Source organism: Gorilla gorilla, chromosome 16, assembly GCF_029281585.2.
Source record: "Gorilla gorilla gorilla isolate KB3781 chromosome 16, NHGRI_mGorGor1-v2.1_pri, whole genome shotgun sequence".
NCBI lineage: Eukaryota > Metazoa > Chordata > Mammalia > Primates > Hominidae > Gorilla > Gorilla gorilla.
This window is the reverse complement of record NC_073240.2, coordinates 72,590,521-72,608,203: the sequence shown is the minus strand read 5'-3', so window position 1 is coordinate 72,608,203 and position 17,683 is coordinate 72,590,521. Positions and strand designations below refer to the sequence as shown.

Genomic DNA, 17,683 nt, shown 5'->3' with positions numbered 1-17,683 from the left:
ATGTGGTTTGCTACACAGCCAAATGGCTGTTATCACTGGAGCAGACAGACACTTTTTGGAAATGGAATTCTCAGCTTTTATTCATATATTTTCTAAGCAAAATTCCCTTTTATCACCCTTGGATCACTGTGAGAAAGGCTCTGGCCCCCCTACTCTGGGCTCACTACAGCCTCTGCTTGAAGATCTTCAGTGATGAGAAGCAGAATGACCCTTCCCCCACTTCCCACCCCAACCCACAGAACTATGCCAATAGTCACCTGGGATGGGGCCCTCAGGAGGTTTTCTGGTCACCTGGAATGATGGTGAGGAGGTTTTCTGTTTTAGGAAGTTTCTTGAAAATGAACTCTTCAACTTGAAAAAAATGAATCTTATCACTATATCCATCCTTTCCCCTTTCATTTCTTAATAACTTATTTCTGTATTTATCAGTCTCTCTCTTTCTTCATTTACACACTATTTCCCTCCTTACAAAAAGGGTTTGAAATGACTTGAGAAAGACTTAGAGGGCCACAAGATTTTAAAGAAGTGAGAAAACTAGTACTAAAGGAAGATAAAAGTAGGAAAAAGAAAGAGAAGCCACAGGAATATTAGCACATAAAATCCACTTTGCCGGATCTGGTATACTAGGTGAGGCATAATTTTGGCTTTGAGCTTCCTAATAGCCAGTTCAAATAGAAAACAGAATCAGTCCCACAATCCATAATCCAGAATGTCTATAGGATTTTTAAAAAGTGTATACACACACACAGAGAGAGAGAGAGAGAGTGCGTGTGTGTTTGTGTAATGTAGTAATTAAAAAAAAATGTTTTTTAGAGATGGGTTCTTGCTAGTTGACCTGGCTGGTTTCAAACTCCTAGCCTCAAGTGATCTTCCCACCTTGGCCTCCCAAAGTATTGGGATTACAGGTGTGAACCACCACGCCTGGCATCAGATTTAGTACTTTTAACAGCACCCTTGAATCATCAATCTTCTATGGCAGCATTGCTCAAAACGCAGTACAAAGACAACTCCATCCAACACACCTCAGGAACTTGCTAAAAATGCAAATCCTTGGCCACAGTTGGCCCAGAGTTGGTCTTGTCAAAGAAGATCCTCAGATGATTCCTATGCACACTGAAGTGTGAGAGTCACTGTTTCTACAGTTTAGAAAGCAAGATCATCTAGGTCTCAGGCCTTCCCACGAAGCAGGCCGAGTCACGGGGTACCCCAGCAGCCACCACCTAAGGTAGATTGCTGTAGGGAATCTCTTTCAGGGCTGAACCCAGTGCCTGGCCCAGAGGGGTCTATAGGAGTTCAGGTGGGGGACGCTGTGCCAATGCAACCTCCATCAAGAGCACCATGACTTACCATGCTCCATTCGGTGCTAAACCATTTGGCTCCACAAGGCTTGAGGTGGCAGGATTGCTGGCTGGGGGGTTTTTCCAGGAAAGAACATTCAGAGGGGTCCAACACTTCAAAGGTGTCTGCATTCTTTCTAACACAAATCACCTCCCTCTGTTGCGTCCCGCTCCCACACTCGATGGAACACTGCAGAAAGAAGCAGAGAAAGATGAGTGTCACATGATGGAAAGGGGGTGGCAGCTACCGTCCATCAAGGGATGCTTATGACGGGCACCATCAATTCTACCACCAATTCTAGGAGGAAGAACCCATGAGAACTTGGAAATATTTCTGGAGGAGAAATGGCATATGGATTGCAATTTCCTAACAGTTCTGTCTCCAAATGCAGACTAGGTGCCCTGATTGTCATACCTGGAGGATGCTGGTCACTAAAATCTTGTTGCCTTCTGTGCTGAGAGGGAAACAGTTTACCATAAACTCTCCTGCAGGAACACACCAGCCAGGTCATTTGGTTGTCTCTGTCCCATAGACTCTGGCACCTCTCACAGGAGGCAAGACAATGAACTGACATTCTTATCTGTTATTCTCTTAGGAGGTGGATACTGTGACTGAATGAACTCCTACACTCTGCACACCTGTGAACACCCAAAGCTGAGGAGAAGACCTAAGACTTGGGAAAATGTACCCTATGGTCAACCCTCCCCTTCCAACAGGGCAGCCAGCGGGAACTGTGACTACAGAGCCCAATCTTCTTGTTTCCTAATGTGGTGCTGAAATCTGCACCATGGGGTAGTGACCCCACAAAGAAGCCAGGCAATTCCATATGTTGGTTCATTTCATTAGTTTATGGAAATAAAATGCATATAACTGTTTGCTCATAAATCATCCCATTTAGTATCTATTACTTTGCAAAATGTTTTTTGTTCATGTTTGGTTTACTCAATACTTTTTTCCTTGTTTTTGAGACAAGGTCTCACTCTGTCACCCAGGCTGGAGTGTAGTGGTATGATCATGGCTCACTGCAGCCTCAACCTCCTGAGCTCAAGTGGTACTCTCACCTCAGCCTCCAGAGTAGCTGGGACCACAGGTGTGCACTGCCTTGCCTGGTTCGTTCGTTCTTTTATTTATTTATTTATTTATTTTTGAGACAGGATCTCACTCTGTCACCCAGGCTGGAGTGCAGTGGAGTGATCTTGGCTCACTGCAACCTCCACTCCCCAGACTCAAGTGATCGTCCCACCTCAGCCTCCGGAGTAGCTGGGAATACGGGCATATGTCACCACACCTGGCTAATTTTTGTATTTTTTTGTAGAGATGGGGTTTTGCCATGTTGCCCAGGCTGGTCTTGAACTCCTGAACCCAAATGATCTGCCTGCCTCGGCCTCTCAAAGTGCTGGGATTACAGGCATGAGCCACCATGCCAGGCCTTGCCCGACTAATTAAAAAAATTCTTTTTAGAGACGGGGGCCAGGTGTGGTGGCTCACTCCTATAATCCTAGCACTTTGGGAGGCCAAGGTGAGCAAATCGCCTGGGGTCAGGAGGCTGAGGCAAGATAATCACTGGAACCTGGGAGGTAGAGGTTGCAGTGAGCCAAGATCGTGCCACTGCACTCCAGCCTGGGTGACGAGCAAGACTCTGTTTCAAAAAAAAAAAACAAAAAAACATTTTTGTTTTTAGAGACAGGGTCTCATTATATTGCCCAGGCTGGTCTTGAACTCCTGGCCTCAACCAATCCTCCTGCCTCGGCCTCCCATCATTCTGGGATTATAGGCGTGAGCCACTGTGCCCAGCCTCTTAACACTTTTTGATTTAAAGTTGTAAAGCTGTGGTCTATGTACTTTTATAGACTTTAAAGAATCGACTACCTTTATAAGAAGTCTGCAACAATGTCTGCAGTTCAAACTCTAAATATTAGCTTTGCTGTCCATAGGCAGCCACACAATCAAATAAAAATAGAGAGAAAGAAAAACACCCATCTACAGAAAAAAAAAAATTATAAAACCCCCAAACCAACAAATGATGAAGTAGTCACACAGGTCATGAAATAGCAGAGGCCATCAGTTTCCGCTTTGTCTATGTCTTCTTTTTTGCCATCTTCGTAGCATTAAAAAACTACGGGATTTTTTTACTAAAAAAAAATTTTTTTTTTTTTGAGACAGAGTCTTGCTCTGTTGCCCAGGCTAGAGTGCAGTGGTGCAATCTCGGCTCACTGCAACCTCTGCCTCCCAGGTTCAAGCAATTCTCCTACCTCAGCCTCCTAAGTAGTTGGGACTATAGGTGCGAGCCGCCCCTATGCTTGGCTAATTTTTGTATTTTTAGTAGAGATGGGGTTTTGTCATATTGGCCAGGGTGGTCTCAAACTCCTGACACCTCAAGTGATCTGCCTGCCTCGGCCTCCCAAAGTGCTGGGATTATAGGCGTGAGCCACTGTGCCCAGCCAAAAAAAAACTATAAGATTTCCCACTCTGTTTCTCCTATTTTCCTCCATGTTAGTTTATGATTTGGAGTGTATTCGTGTCTTGTCCTTTTCTTTCAAGTGCTGCAGGCAATGGAAGAACTGAAGGCAGGAGAAGAGCCACAAGCTGCAGCAGGCAAAGGTCTGGCCTCTCCTGCAGGAGGAATGAGGATGGGGCAGGGGTGGGCGGCAGGGGTGGAACACTAGACTGAAGTCAGGAGACATGGAAACTAGAGTCTAGACAGTGTCGCTAAATAGTTCTGTGTCTTTGGCCAAGACATTGCACTTTCCCAGGTCGCTGTGGTCTTATCTGAAAAGAGAAAGTGAGGGGTTTGAAAACATAATCTGAAAGACCCCTCAATGCTATGAGATCCTACATCTGTACTAAGTGTGTGGCAGAACAGAAGACTGCAAACTTTGATCAAAACCTGTAGTTATCTTCTGCTATTTTTGGCAAGTCCTTGAAGAGATTGTGTACTTAAGGGAGAATGAGCACGTTTCAGCCTTCTCTTACTGTAAATGCTCAGAAATGGCAGAATATGTGCGTCTGGAAAGTGAATGAATGTGTTTATGTGTGTGTATCTGTATCTCTGTGTGTGTGTGTGTGTTTGCGCGCGCGCATGAGACAGCATTTGAAGACAAGAAAGGGCAATCAGCCTTGGTGGACCAGAAATTATGGGGAATCTTTGAACACTGAAAGACAGATGAGATCAAATTGAAGAAGGAAACTATAGTCCAAATGCACACAGAGGAGGAGCTGTAGCAAAGCTCATGTGCTTCAGGCTATATTGGTGGTGGACATGGAGATCAGGATGGAGGCCTCAGGACAATGAGTGATCAGCTGAGTTACTGACCAAGAGCAGCCGGGCTGGCCTGACTGTGCCAAGGAAGAGGAAGCAGCGAGTCATCTGCCAGAAGCATTCGTGTCAAAGTGCAAAATGAAGTCATTTTCAGGTATTCAAGGGCTCAGAAACCTTACCACTTACAAATCCTATTTGAAAGACTTCCTGGGTTATAGTCTTTAGCAAAATAAAAAAGAACCAGGAAGAAGACACAGGACATAAAAGAAGGAGCTGGCAAAGACACCAATAAAAGCCGTTATTACTAATGGATACCAGGTGTCTTTTTGGAATGATAAAAATGTGTTGGAATTGGATAATGCTGAATATGGTTGTACAACTTTGTGAATTTACTAAAAACCAATGAATTCTATATTTTTAAAGGGTAAATTTTATGGTATGTGAATTATATTTCAATAAAAAAGAATCTTTGGCGGGAAAGGAGAAAACTATTTTAAAATTTAAATCTATATTTTCTATAAAATTAACATTAATCTGGAGCTAGATCCAGATAATATCAACATCTTTTTGGAGATATTGTAGATTGAGAGATTGGAGGTAAATAAAAGGGGAAGGCTTCTATTTTCTTTTAGGAGAGGATGTGGTCACTGATAACTTGACACTAATGGAAACGTAAAAGTTTAAAATTCTGTGCTAAAAATTTGAATCTTATCACAGAAGAAATACCACTAGAAGATTTATAACTTCCAAAATGTTGGAGGGGAAAAAATGGAATTAAGAAAACCTGACTAATAACAAACATGTTGAAAGGAAAGAGGAAAGAAGCAAGAAAGCATGACAATAGAAAACACAAAATAAGATGGTAGGGAAAAGTCCAAACATATAAGTGATTACAATAAATATAAATGGTTAAAATTTAACTCTTAAAATACAGACGTTTATAGATTGAGTAAAAATAAAGACAAAAATAGTCCTGCGTATGAAAGACATACCTTAAAAATACATAGAACGTTTGAAAATTAAGAAATTGATGAAGATACATCAGGTGAAAATCAACAATAAGAAACAAGATGGAGTAATTCAAATAGTAGATAAAATATAATCCACAGAGAAAAGCACACATGAGAAAAAGTAATATTTAATAGGGATAAATGCTTTCAGTGAGAAGTGATGGCAATTAGGCATGTTTCTGTACCTAAAGAATTCCTGCAGTTGCACTTTTGTGGATCATTGATTTGCGAAGAGATGAGAATAAATATATCTATTGCAATAAATGCAATCAATAAAATGCAATCCAGACCCAGAGGCAGACAAAATGGCTGCTCCTGAAGACTAGAGACTGTGACAGATCTCCCCAGAACTAAGACAATCTAAGGTTGCAGTAAACTCAGAATTGATAGAGAAGAAAGGAAATAATTCTGGGCATAAATAATAGACTTGGTAGACTCTCATGAGTAAGAGTTGGGCTACTGCGCCTCCAGAGTAGAAAAAGACTCCCTAAGCTTGATATACTCCTAGTTAGTTTCCAGGGATCTGGGAAGCAGCAGAAATTGAATATATTCCTTTCTTGGTGGAGTCAGAAAGACTCTAAAGCCAGAAACTACTTGGTCTCTGCCTCTCCATGGACTTAGGTCTCATTCTCTCAGACTGGCTTTCTGCACAAGCCTCAGTAGGGCCACTGCCAGCCCTTGAGCTCACAACCTTTTAGTGAGTCTCTTCCCTAAAACACAAATGAAATGTCCTCGGGAAGGATTCTGTTTGGCTCAGCTTGGGTCACACGTCTACCTGTTGGATCACATGTCTACTCCTGGACTAATCACTGTGACCAGGCTGGTGGGGTATTCGAAATACCAACTTTCATTCAACCCATATGGTGGGAAGGAACATTTATTTTTATATTCTGAAGCCAGTTAATGTTTAAAACTTACCTTTCAAGAAATAAGCATGCTCTTATTTCATTTTCTTTGGGGATAATGTCAAATTCCTAGGGCAGGGAGTTTCCAGCAGGCCCTGACATCCTTATAAATCCAGAACCAAAACCTTGGCCACATTCAATTGTATCTTGACCCTTTTGGACAACAGGGCAACAAATCCTTTGTTTCTAATCTTAGCAGAAATAAAGGTTGTCTTTGCCAGGGTTCATACCACCCTTGGTTCTTTAAGCTTAGGTCTAAAGTCAATAGGAGGCCACAAGCAAAAAAGGCCCTGAATCCTGCTCCCTTCTTTTCTAACAATGGTAGACACATGAGTTCAATTGTACTGCTTATCTTCACGTGTGTGACTGTAATGATCTCATATGATTTCACACATCTATGGATATTTGGTATAATTGGTGTCCTATATACAGTCACTGCTGAATTATCTTTGGGGTTTAGGTCCTATGTATTTTACTACCAGTAATGAGATAGAAATAGCTGGCAGAAAAAATAAACATAGAGAGATGGGAACTAATATTTATTAAGTGTTTCCCATATCCCAAGCAATGGGTAATTCTCTTTATGTATAGCATCTTATGAAAACCTCGTAACAACCTTAAGAGGTTGATATGATTACCTTCATATTCAGATGAGGAAACAGGCTCAGAGAGGTTAAATCACTCACCTAGAGCCAGAAAACTAATGAGAAGTCAAGCTGGGATCAGTTAGCAAATGTGTCTAACTTTGATATTCACCAGAGTAGCACTGGAAGTACTTGAATTCTTTCTGAATTCTCTATATTTTAAAAAACATTAAAGGGAATTTGAATAGAAAAACATTTCCCTATGTTTTTTGCATAAAAACTCTATGTTGAAGTGGCAGAGATGATAGGGTTTGAATATTTTCACATTCTATTTCTCACTTGCCATTATACCACATGCACTTTCACATCTTCCTAACGATCGCTGTCACTGTCACCTTATATTTTACTGAGTTATGATATGCCATAATATCTGTAACCATCCTGCTGTCATGAACATCTCTGTTGAAAAAGGCTTTTTTTTCTTTTGTTAATTATTTCCTTAAAATGAATCCCCAGGAGTGGGGTGACTGGGTTAAGGCAAAGGAACATTTTTATGGTTCTTGACTTTTATTGCCAAATTGCTTTCCAAAGGGCTTGTATCAATTTACAAGGACAAGGCAGTGCATTTTTTTCCAAGGTCGGTTTTTAATGCTACTTAAAAGAAATAAAATTCTATATGGAGCCAGAGGTCTTGATAATGTGTAAATCGTGATCATAAGCCAAACAGTCCTTGGAGAACCAGCCAGCCCTGGGAGCCAAACGCTAAGTGGCTCAAGAACTCCAATACTGATGGTAATCAAAACAAGGCAGTCATTTCCACATTTTCTTAGTGGGGTTCACGTTCAATTTTGGAAGAGTAAGGGAAAATGTAATTCATCAATTATTAAAGTATTCAGTATTATTTATTCTTCATAATGAACAATTCCAACTTTTAAAATTTCTGCTTCTGATACTGTCAAATACAGAAAAACTGGCTTTATTAACAGGAATAATAGCAGCAGCCACTATTTATTTTGTGTCAGGCACTGTGCTACATATTTTATGTACACAATTTCATTTCTTCTAAAAATAACCTCATAAGGTACCATCATTGCCAGCATTGTATAGATGAGGAAAGCATGCTAGGCCATAAGCTCCCTGAGGGCAGAGATATTTGTGTTGCTCACTGATGTAGCCCAAGTACTTAGATGAGCACACCGTAGGTGTTCAATGAATACTGTTGACTGACTGAGGCTCCAGAAATATAAATAGCTTCTCCAGGGTCACAGATAGACAGTGGCACTGCTGGGATTCAAAGTTGGGACACCTGACACAAAGTCCTGGTTCCTAACCCCTCTGGTATGCTGCCTTTTGCCTGACACAGGCAGACGTACCCAGTTCTGGCCACTCACCTGACTCCAGCTCCCGGCAAACCACTCCACCTTGCCCGTGCAGGGTCCGTTGTCACATGGGGTGGCCTCTGCTGGCCGGTTGTTCCCACAGCCCTCCAGGGGCAGGCTGCTGACATGGTTGGTCATGCACACCACCGAGCGTGTCCGCACTCCGGCCCCACACTCCGCTGAACACTGTGAGACAGGGGAAGGGCACATTAGTCAGGAGGCCCTGGCAGCTGCTGAAGCCACTTTCAAATGATGGAAAGCAGGATGGAATGCTTCATTTTCCTGCCATCTGTTTCCCCTAGAAATATCTGGCAGCTTCTCATGCATAGCCTATTCCATTACGAGATATCAGTATGGCAATTCCCTGTCTTAGATTTTCTGGGTTGGGCTTCATTCCAAATTCCAAATATCCAATCTTGCCACTGCAATGAATACACTTATACTTGTTAGACTATCCTTCCCAGCTTTTGCTTTCAAAAATATATTCAGCTTGGCCGGGTATTGTGGCTCACGCCTGTGGTACCACAGCTTTGGGAGGCTGAAGTGGGAGGATTGCTTGAGCCCAGGAATTTGAGACCAGCCTGGGTAGCATAGCAAGACTGTCTCTACAAAAATTTAAAAAACTGGCCAGGAGCAGTGGTGTGCACCTGTAATCCCAACTACTCGGGAGGCTGAGGCAGGAGGATCGCTTGAGCCCAGGAGGTTGAGGCTACACTGAGCTATGACTGCACGACTGCACTCCAGCCTGGGCAACAGAGTGAGAAGACCCTGTCTCTAAAAATAAAAATAAAAATAAAAAATACATTCAGCTGAAGAAGAATGGTTGCATGAAAACCTGGGCATATTTCTACCTGCTAGTAGCCAAGTCTGGGTTGGAAAAAGAGGGGGACTTAAGTCTGTCACCTCAATGTTGCTGCCTGATATTAAGGCAAATTGTTCCAGTCCCAGAAGGCCACAGCTATGAGAGGATTGGGAGACAGCTTGGTATAGAGGGAGAGCTTGGCTTTGGAACCAGTACATCAGTGTTGATATCCTCACTAGCTGTGCGGCCTGGAGCAAGTGACCCAGCCCCTCCTACCTTTGGCATGCTCATCTAGACAACTGGCACAGAAACACATTTCTGACAGGGCTATGGAGACTGTATAATGTGCTTTGCAGATGGGAGGTGCCCAATAAATGGTATAAGGGGCTTCAACCCCTACATTCCCACTCCAAGATAGAGAAACTAAGCCTCATAGGGATAAAATCTTCACTTAAAGCCAAATATCTGTTAGTGATTTTTCTACTACAATCACACTGTCCTCTCCTAGGATACAGTGAAAACATTCCTGAGTCATAGCCCAAAGCTCATAGAGCATTTTCCATCTGTCTTGCCATACGTTGGAATGTGCCCTTATTTTGGTTCTCATCTTATCTTGTCTTTTCTTTTTTTCGAGACAGGGTCTCGCTTTGTCACCCAGATAGGATTGCATCACCCATGTGGTGTGATCTCAGCTCACTGCAGCTTCAACCTCTTGGGGTCAAGCGATCCTCCCACCTCAGCCTCCTGAGTAGCTCCAGGAGTCCAGCTAATTTTTGTATTTTTTTGTAGAGACGGGATTTTGCCATGTTGCCCAGGCTGGTCTCAAACTCCTGAGCGCAAGAGATCCGCCTGCCTCGGCCTCCCAAAGTGCTGGGATTACAGGTGTGTGCCACCACACCTAAACTTTATCTTTTCAAACATTTTTTGGGCATCCTTAACTGGGTGTCCTACAGGTGGCTTGAATCCAGCATGTACACCTTCACCACTGTTACCATTCCTCCTTTTATTTTTCTGATTTGCTTTCAAGTTTCTACCTGGATTTAAAAGTTGACTATTCTCCTACCCTCTTGCTTCCAACATCTAGACAATCATTAGGTCTCACAGACTCTAGTTCTGCCACATTTCTCTAACCTGTCTTGTCCCTTTCCATCCATGGTTCCCAGTTCCCAGCACAGTTTACTTTCTTACCCTGGACTGTGGCTGTAGCTTCTTGCTCAACCTCACCAGCTTTTCCAATGCATTGGGCTGCCAGGTGTTGAGAACTCCATGCTAAAAATTCCCTCTGAAGTTATCCCATTCCTAACAGAAGTCACATATGGACTTCTAGCATTAAGGGTTTTCTATAATATGGCCCCAATTGACCCAATTCTTCTAGACTAATTTCCCATTATCCTATCCCACATACCTCCTTCTGGACAGACTCAGAGTGGCTGTTATTCCCTGATCACATAAAAGGCTCACAGAGCCCTTGCCCCTGCCATTCCCTCCACCCAGAATGCCCTTTCCCTTCACTGGACAGATCAGAAGCCTTTAAGGCTCAGCTCAAATACCATCTCCTCCGTGAAGACTATCTTGAGTGTCCAATTTAAGATGTTCTTTCAAGCCTTGGAATTCTCATGGCACTCTATGTGCTGCTTCCTGCCTTTGTATTATGGTTATTTGTGTCCTGTCTTTTTTTTTTTTTTTTTGTCTTTGCTGAAGCAGGCTTGGTGAGAGCAGGAACTAACGAATCCTCTCTAATTCTTTCTCAGGTCAGTGTCTTATTCATGAGTAAATCCATGAATATCAGTTGCATATAGACTTGGGCCCTGCCTTGTTCATTTCTCTTATCTATTAGCACTTTCTAATCCTAGATGTGGCCCTTTAGCACATGACCAAAGCCCTTTCTAAGGGTTTCTGGGTCTTTTCTTAAAAATAGAGTCAATGTTTGAGTTCTACCCGTATTATTTTAGAAAATAAAGCAATAGAATTTTAAATAAAAACTGAGAAAAGGGAAAAACAATCCTTACAACCTCATTTCCTTATCAAAATTTCCACTTTCAGTTTTGTATGCTGACATCTAGTCTTGTAAAATCACATGCCAGCATGAGCGATCAAACATTTACCTTTCCACTGCTAAGCTGGGCTTGACCCCTTAGGGAAGAAACTCCCTCTGGAGCAAAGGGCTTGAAGGGGATCAGAACATGCCACCCCAAAATATGTTGCTTTGGCATATTGATTATTTTGAGCTGAAGGCTATTGAGAAATAGCAGATGCAGGAAGAGCTCTCTGTCTTCCCCATTTCTGCCTAAAACCAGGGCATAAATTTCCCATGAGAAGGGTGCCCTCCCAGTGCTAGGAAGAAGAGAAGATTCTTATCACTGGAGATGGGGAGCTGACTCCAAGACAAGTCTGCACAAATAAACTTTAATAAAAGGCCCCTTATCTTCTGTCAATTTCCCCCATATTTTTCTTTGTCAATTTCTCACAATTTACTGTCCCTAGAAGCCCCAGCCCATTTCCTTTGTCTAATCACTTCTCCATAGTTTATCACCCTTTGTTAAAATGGTATATAATCCCTCAAGTCTAACTGCTTCTCTGGGGTTGTCACTTCTTTCCTATGAAGCCCCCCATGCCACTATAAAAATATTAACATCAAACAAAATTGGTATGCTTTTTATCTGTTAATCTTTTGTCAGCTTAATTCACAGACTGCAGCCAGAGAACCTAAGAATGTAGAGGAAACATTTTTCCTCCCCTACAGGTTTGCAGACATTTTTCATGTCCTTTGCTATTTTGCTATTTGCATATTTCATGTCCTTTGCTATTTTGCTAGATTGTTATTAAAATCTGGGACAATGACTCAGTCCTTTAGCTTAAAATTTGTTACAATAATCAGAATATTCTAGGCTAAAGCATTTGTTTGTTTGTTTCAGCCATGTATGATCTGCTTTTCTTCCTAACTTTAAAACTCAAGACATTTAAATACTCTTGTAAAGAATACAAGATAGGCCAGGTGTGGTGGCTCACATCTGTAATCCCAGCACTTTCGGAGGCTGAGGCAGGCGGATCACCTGAGGTCAGGAGTTTGAGACCAGCCTGGCCAACATAGTGAAACCCCATCTCTACTAAAAATACAAAAATTAACTGGGCATGATGGTGTGCACCTGTAATTCCAGCTACTTGGGAGGCTGAAGCAGAAGAATCGCTTGAACCCGGGAGGTGGAGGTTGCAGTGATGCGGTAAGCCGAGATCACGCCACTGTACTCCAGCCTGGGTGACAGAGTGAGACTCCATCTCAAAAAAAAAAAAAAAAAAAAAGAATAAAAGGTAAATAGAATTTCAGTTATCTTCATGTTTCCAACCCTTAGGCTACTTCTTTCCAGGTAATTTCCATCTGACTAGCTAACTTAATTTTCTGCTTTCAAAACCAAGTAATGCACATACATTTGGGAAAGTGTCTTCACATCCCCATGTACCTAATTTAAAAGAAGAATGTGAAGGACCATGCCAGTGCCCAATGGGAGGACATCACATGGATGAGGCCTGTAGAGGAGTTTCATTTTATTACAACACCTTCAGTGAAAAGCCCAACAAATGTAAATATGAAAGGAGCTCCCCACACACGACCTGGTCCAGGAAGCCTGTCAGCAGAAGCAAGGGTAAGGAGAAGTCCCTACCAGGGAGTGGGGACTAACCTTCCAGGTGAGGCTCCAAACCACACCCACCCACTGTCCTTAAAGGATGTTCCTAAAAGGACCAAATCTGCTTTGCTAGTCAGAAGAGGACATGACTCATAATTGAACTTCTGGGCTGATAAAACACAGAAACACATGGAATTCCTAAGCAACCCTCTGGTGGGGACTGCCTTCTCATTCCAGCAACAGTTAAATCCTAAACTTGGCCCAACTGGCCCCTAAGGGACTATAAGGCTCTAATGACTATTCTTGAACTTCAGCTTTATGCATCATTTCTTATAATTTAAATGATTCAGTATTTTTTTCCTGGAAAACTTTCTTAGAAATTAGGTGTTACCAAACTAAGGCTGGTGGACTTTCTAAAAGTGTTTTTTTCCTGTTGTGATTAAAAATTGCACATGGGCTTAAACTCATCATTGATTTGTAGAACTGAAAAGTCAATGATGCTTACTTCTGATAAGGCCCACTCTCAATTACAAGCAGCTGAAAAGATGTTTTTAAGGTGAGTCATTAAGCCAGAAGAAACTTTGTGTCCCTAGAAGTTTAAGAGAAGATTCAGACTGGGGTTACAACCTCAATTCACTTAGGTAAAGATTAATTAATTTTAAATTGGGCAATAAGACACACTCTGTACTCTTAAGTGTTTGCGAACTTTAATTTTCTTTAGTCTCTCCCTCTTGAGCTTATTGAGTCGGAGGCTGTGTCTCGTTCATGACTGGCATGTAACAGGTGCTCAACACATGTTTATTCCCAGTAATAAAAAATTTCATAGTTCAGACTAAAGCTTAACGAGGCCATTTTCTACACAAAGCAACTACTCAAAAGTGGAAGACTGCCATCCGCTGGTCATTCCAGGGGCTGAACCTTTTCTAAGACCAACTGGTGGCCCAAAGGCCCCTGGTAACACGCAGCTGAAGAAGAATGAAGCAGCCCACAGGAAACCCTTCCCACTGTGCCAACCTCATCTAGGTCATAGCTTCAAATATATTACTGCAGCGGTTACTCAGCAATGCTACAGTTGAAAAAACTGAAGCTCGGTGAATCAGTAGCTCGCTCAGGGTCAAATACGAAATAAGTGGTGGTCATGGAGATGATACCAAAGCCAATGTGCGTTTCTTAAACCCAATAGTACTCCCTTCCCACTCATCTACTCTAAAATAAGCATGAACATTTAGAATTCATGATCTATTCTGAGGGTAGATAAGGCAAAAATTATTTACTTACATCATATAGCACCCAACTTGCATGATTTAGAACATCTTTTCCAAAACGAACGAAAGAGTTCCCTGAATAGAATAAAGTGCTCATTCTTTGCTCTATTTATAATTTTAAGCCAAGCTAGATTCGGCAAGAACTTATGTTGAAATGCAAAGTAAAATTACTTTAAGGGGAAATCTGCAAGTCATTATTGGAGAGGAAATAGGTAGCGTGGAAATCTTTGGAAAATTTACATGTAGCTTTTTACTGTTCTAAATAAACATGGGAGACACACAGAGGAATGAACCACTGCAGCTATTTTCCCCACAGAGTTGTTTTTTCTCTATACGCATTGTGCTCTGAGCCCTCTGCCTTTTCAGAGAGTGGCAAATGCAGAGACATGGAATTTACAAACTAAAGAATCATGGCAACAAAATGACTGTAAAAGCGCTCTCCGTTGCTGCTTGGAAGACTACACCGAAATAATCTTTCTGGAGAACAATTAGCTAAAATGTATTAAGAGTTCTAAAAGCATTCATAATATTTTCCCATAATTTAACATGATTCCACGTCCCCACTATTTTACAGAGATAAGAAAAGGTGCATATAAAGATTTATGCACAAGAACACTTACTGAAGTCTTTTAAAATATTCTGTTTTAAACAGTAAAACATCACCCGTGTATGGAGGCTTATAACTGTAATCCCAGCTACTCAGGAGGCTGAGGTGGGAGGATCACTAGAGCCCAGGAGGTCAAGGCTTCAGTGAGCCATGATTGTGCCACTGCACTCCAGCCTGGGCAACAGAGCAAGACCTGGTCTCAAAAATAAAAATAAAAATAAAAATAAAAATAAAAACTAGAAAATCCCAAACATTTAGAAATAGGAGATTGTTTCAATTATGTAGTTCTATAGCTTATTATAATAAAAATCATGTTTTAAAGATTTTATGCTTATAATAATTAAGTGAAAACAGGTGACCAAATTATACATACATTATGATATAAAGATACATTTATATCTTTAAAATATGTATGAGGAAAAAAAGCTATGTAGGTAAAGTATGTATGAGAAGAAAAAAGCTTGAAGTATAGCTTAATCTCAAATTTTCTTTTAGTGAAGAGGTTTGGAGCATACTTTTCCAAATTTCTCATATTCTTAAAACAATACTGTGTTACTTTTTAACCAGAAAAAAGTCACCATTTTTAAGAAAAAGAATCATTCCAATATAAAAATGAAAGCCCAGCATCATTCTTTTCATCCATTTGCTGATACAGGAAATCTGTCAAGTTTACTGAGAACACGAATGAGCTCAGAAACTAAAGCACAAAAGGATTAGTTGAGGAAACTAGATATTTTTAGCCTGGAGAAAGTGGAAGGGGTTCCCCAATGGCTGTAGGGCTGTCCTTTTCTAAAGGACAGTGGGACTTAGTAAGAAACACTTTGGTTCATTGTAAAAGGAGACCTCTTGATACCTTGAGCTGTACAAGAAACAGATGTAATTGTCTGGACACAGGGTGAATTTCTGATAAAGGGTTTGGGCAAGAGCTGTGACCTATGTCAGGGGCACGGCAGAGGATTCCTCATGCTGGCAAGGAGGCTGAGCTCACAAACACCTTCCCCCACTGTTTCCACAGTACCATGCGCTAATGTTTGGGATGGGAGGCTTGGAAAATAGGGATACACAGAACAACTAGGATGAGCTCTCCTGGACTCAGCTTTAGGACAGAAGCTTGAGTCAGTGGCCAGATCAGCACTTACTCTCCATCTGTTTCTCTTTGGTTAGAGCCTCCCAGATGGCCAAATTAGTGTCTGCTCCTGGGACTGGGGGCACAGTCAGATGCTCATCTTGGAAGCTCAGTATTTGCACCAAGAGCTGTCCATCTGGGGCCATCCTGGGCCTAAGGGGCAGGGGCCATATGCCATGAGGTGTGGGGAACACACAAGAAGATGAGCCGCTAGGTAAGAATCTCCAGGACCATCTATGGAGGTGGAGTGAAGGCTGCATTTGCAGGTTTGTCCTTCCTCTCTTTCTGGATAACACTCCCTGTGGAAGTGGACTGTTATGGTGATAGAGGGACAAAATGAAGGGGCATCTTACACCGCAGAGGGAGAGAAAACCTATGTGAACACCTCTAGGGGTGATATTCAAAATACTGAATAACAGGTGCATGGTGGCCATTGACCAGTCACAATGGACACCGACCAGTTGGAGTCAGCCAATGTGGCTGTATGGGGCATGTCTGCTGATATCCCCAAACTGCATGAAAGGGTCCTTCTTTGAGTCTGAGATACTATGGTTATTGTTCTCACGATGCTGGGAGTGGGGACAGGAGTGGGGGCTCATGGGCTGCATCATGTCTCCTAAGATCCAAGAACATGGCTGGGCTCCTCTGTCTTTTTTATGGCCTTGTTATTCAGAGTGTGGTCCTTGGATCAGTGGCCTCAGAGACCCTGGGAACCTATTAGAAATGTAGGCTGTGGCCAGGCACAGTGGCTCATGCCTACAATTCCAGGGCTTCGGGAGGCCGAGGTGGCAGATCACTTGAGCCCAGGAGTTTGAGACCAGCTTGGGCAACATGGTGAAACCACAAACAAATACAAAAAATTAGCCAGGGAGGTGGCGCGCACCTATAGTCCCACCTACGTTGGCGGTGGGGGGGGGGGGGGGGGGGGCAGGGGGTGCTGAGGCAGGAGGATTGCTTGATCCCAGCAGGTCGAGGCTGCAGTGAGCTGAGATTGCACCACTGCACTCCAGCCCGGGCAACAGAATGAGACCCGGTCTCAAAATAAATAAATAAATAAAAATTAAAAAATATAAAAAATATTTTTAAAAAAAGAAAGAAAATAAATGTAGACTCCCTGGCTCCTCCCCACACCTGCTGCCTCAGACCTACACTTTAATGCGGTTCACAGGTAACGTGTACGCACGGGATTCTAGCAAGGGAAGTGGGGCAGAACTAGTGTATCCGAGAGGTAGGCCGCTAACCAAGGTCAGAGATAGCCAATCATGTCCTCATCCCAAGTAAACTCCCTAGATCTCCTGGAGAATCCAGAATCTGGACTTGGTGCCTCTCACAGCTGTGCAGCTGCCCTGGGCAAACCCTCTGACTGGCCACCCCATGCCCGCCAATCCGCCGATTCCACCAGGAAAGGAAGCACAATTCCTTATCTCCTTCCTCCTTTCTTCTCCCTGTCCCAAAGTATGTTCTACAATTTGTTTAGTGTCTTTTCTCAAACTTCATTTTTGATTGTGGTAGAATACACATAGCATGAAATTGACCATCGTAACCACTTTTAAGCCCACACCTCCAGGGCATTAGGTGCATTCATGCTGTTGTGTAACCAACATCGCTCCATCTGCAGAAACCCCTTTTCATATAAATCCTCCTTTTGCCTTTGATGGATGAATTTAATCTATGACTGTTTTCCCTTATATCCAGGTAACTGGTGGGCTAACGGTTGACTATATATGCCTTTGAGTTATTCTTTGACACCTGAGACTTCCCATGGGAGGCCAGGCTACTGGGGAG

General features: G+C 42.4%; 1 protein-coding gene across 4 annotated transcripts in view; it reads right to left on the bottom strand.

Annotated features, from left to right (window-relative positions):
- Positions 1–17,683, bottom strand: part of THSD4 (thrombospondin type 1 domain containing 4) — a 693,045-nt gene that overhangs the window by 42,617 nt on the left and 632,745 nt on the right. For all 4 annotated transcript variants that reach the window (XR_008672073.2, XR_010131023.1, XM_031002164.3 and 1 more), the window contains 2 exons: positions 8,488–8,661; positions 1,348–1,527 (listed from right to left, as the gene is read on the bottom strand). Coding sequence is in view for 2 of the 4 variants with exons in the window: in XM_031002164.3 (XP_030858024.2) it covers positions 1,348–1,527; positions 8,488–8,661 (354 nt within the window). In the remaining 2 variants the exon portion in view is untranslated. The remainder of the gene's footprint in view (positions 1–1,347; positions 1,528–8,487; positions 8,662–17,683) is intronic.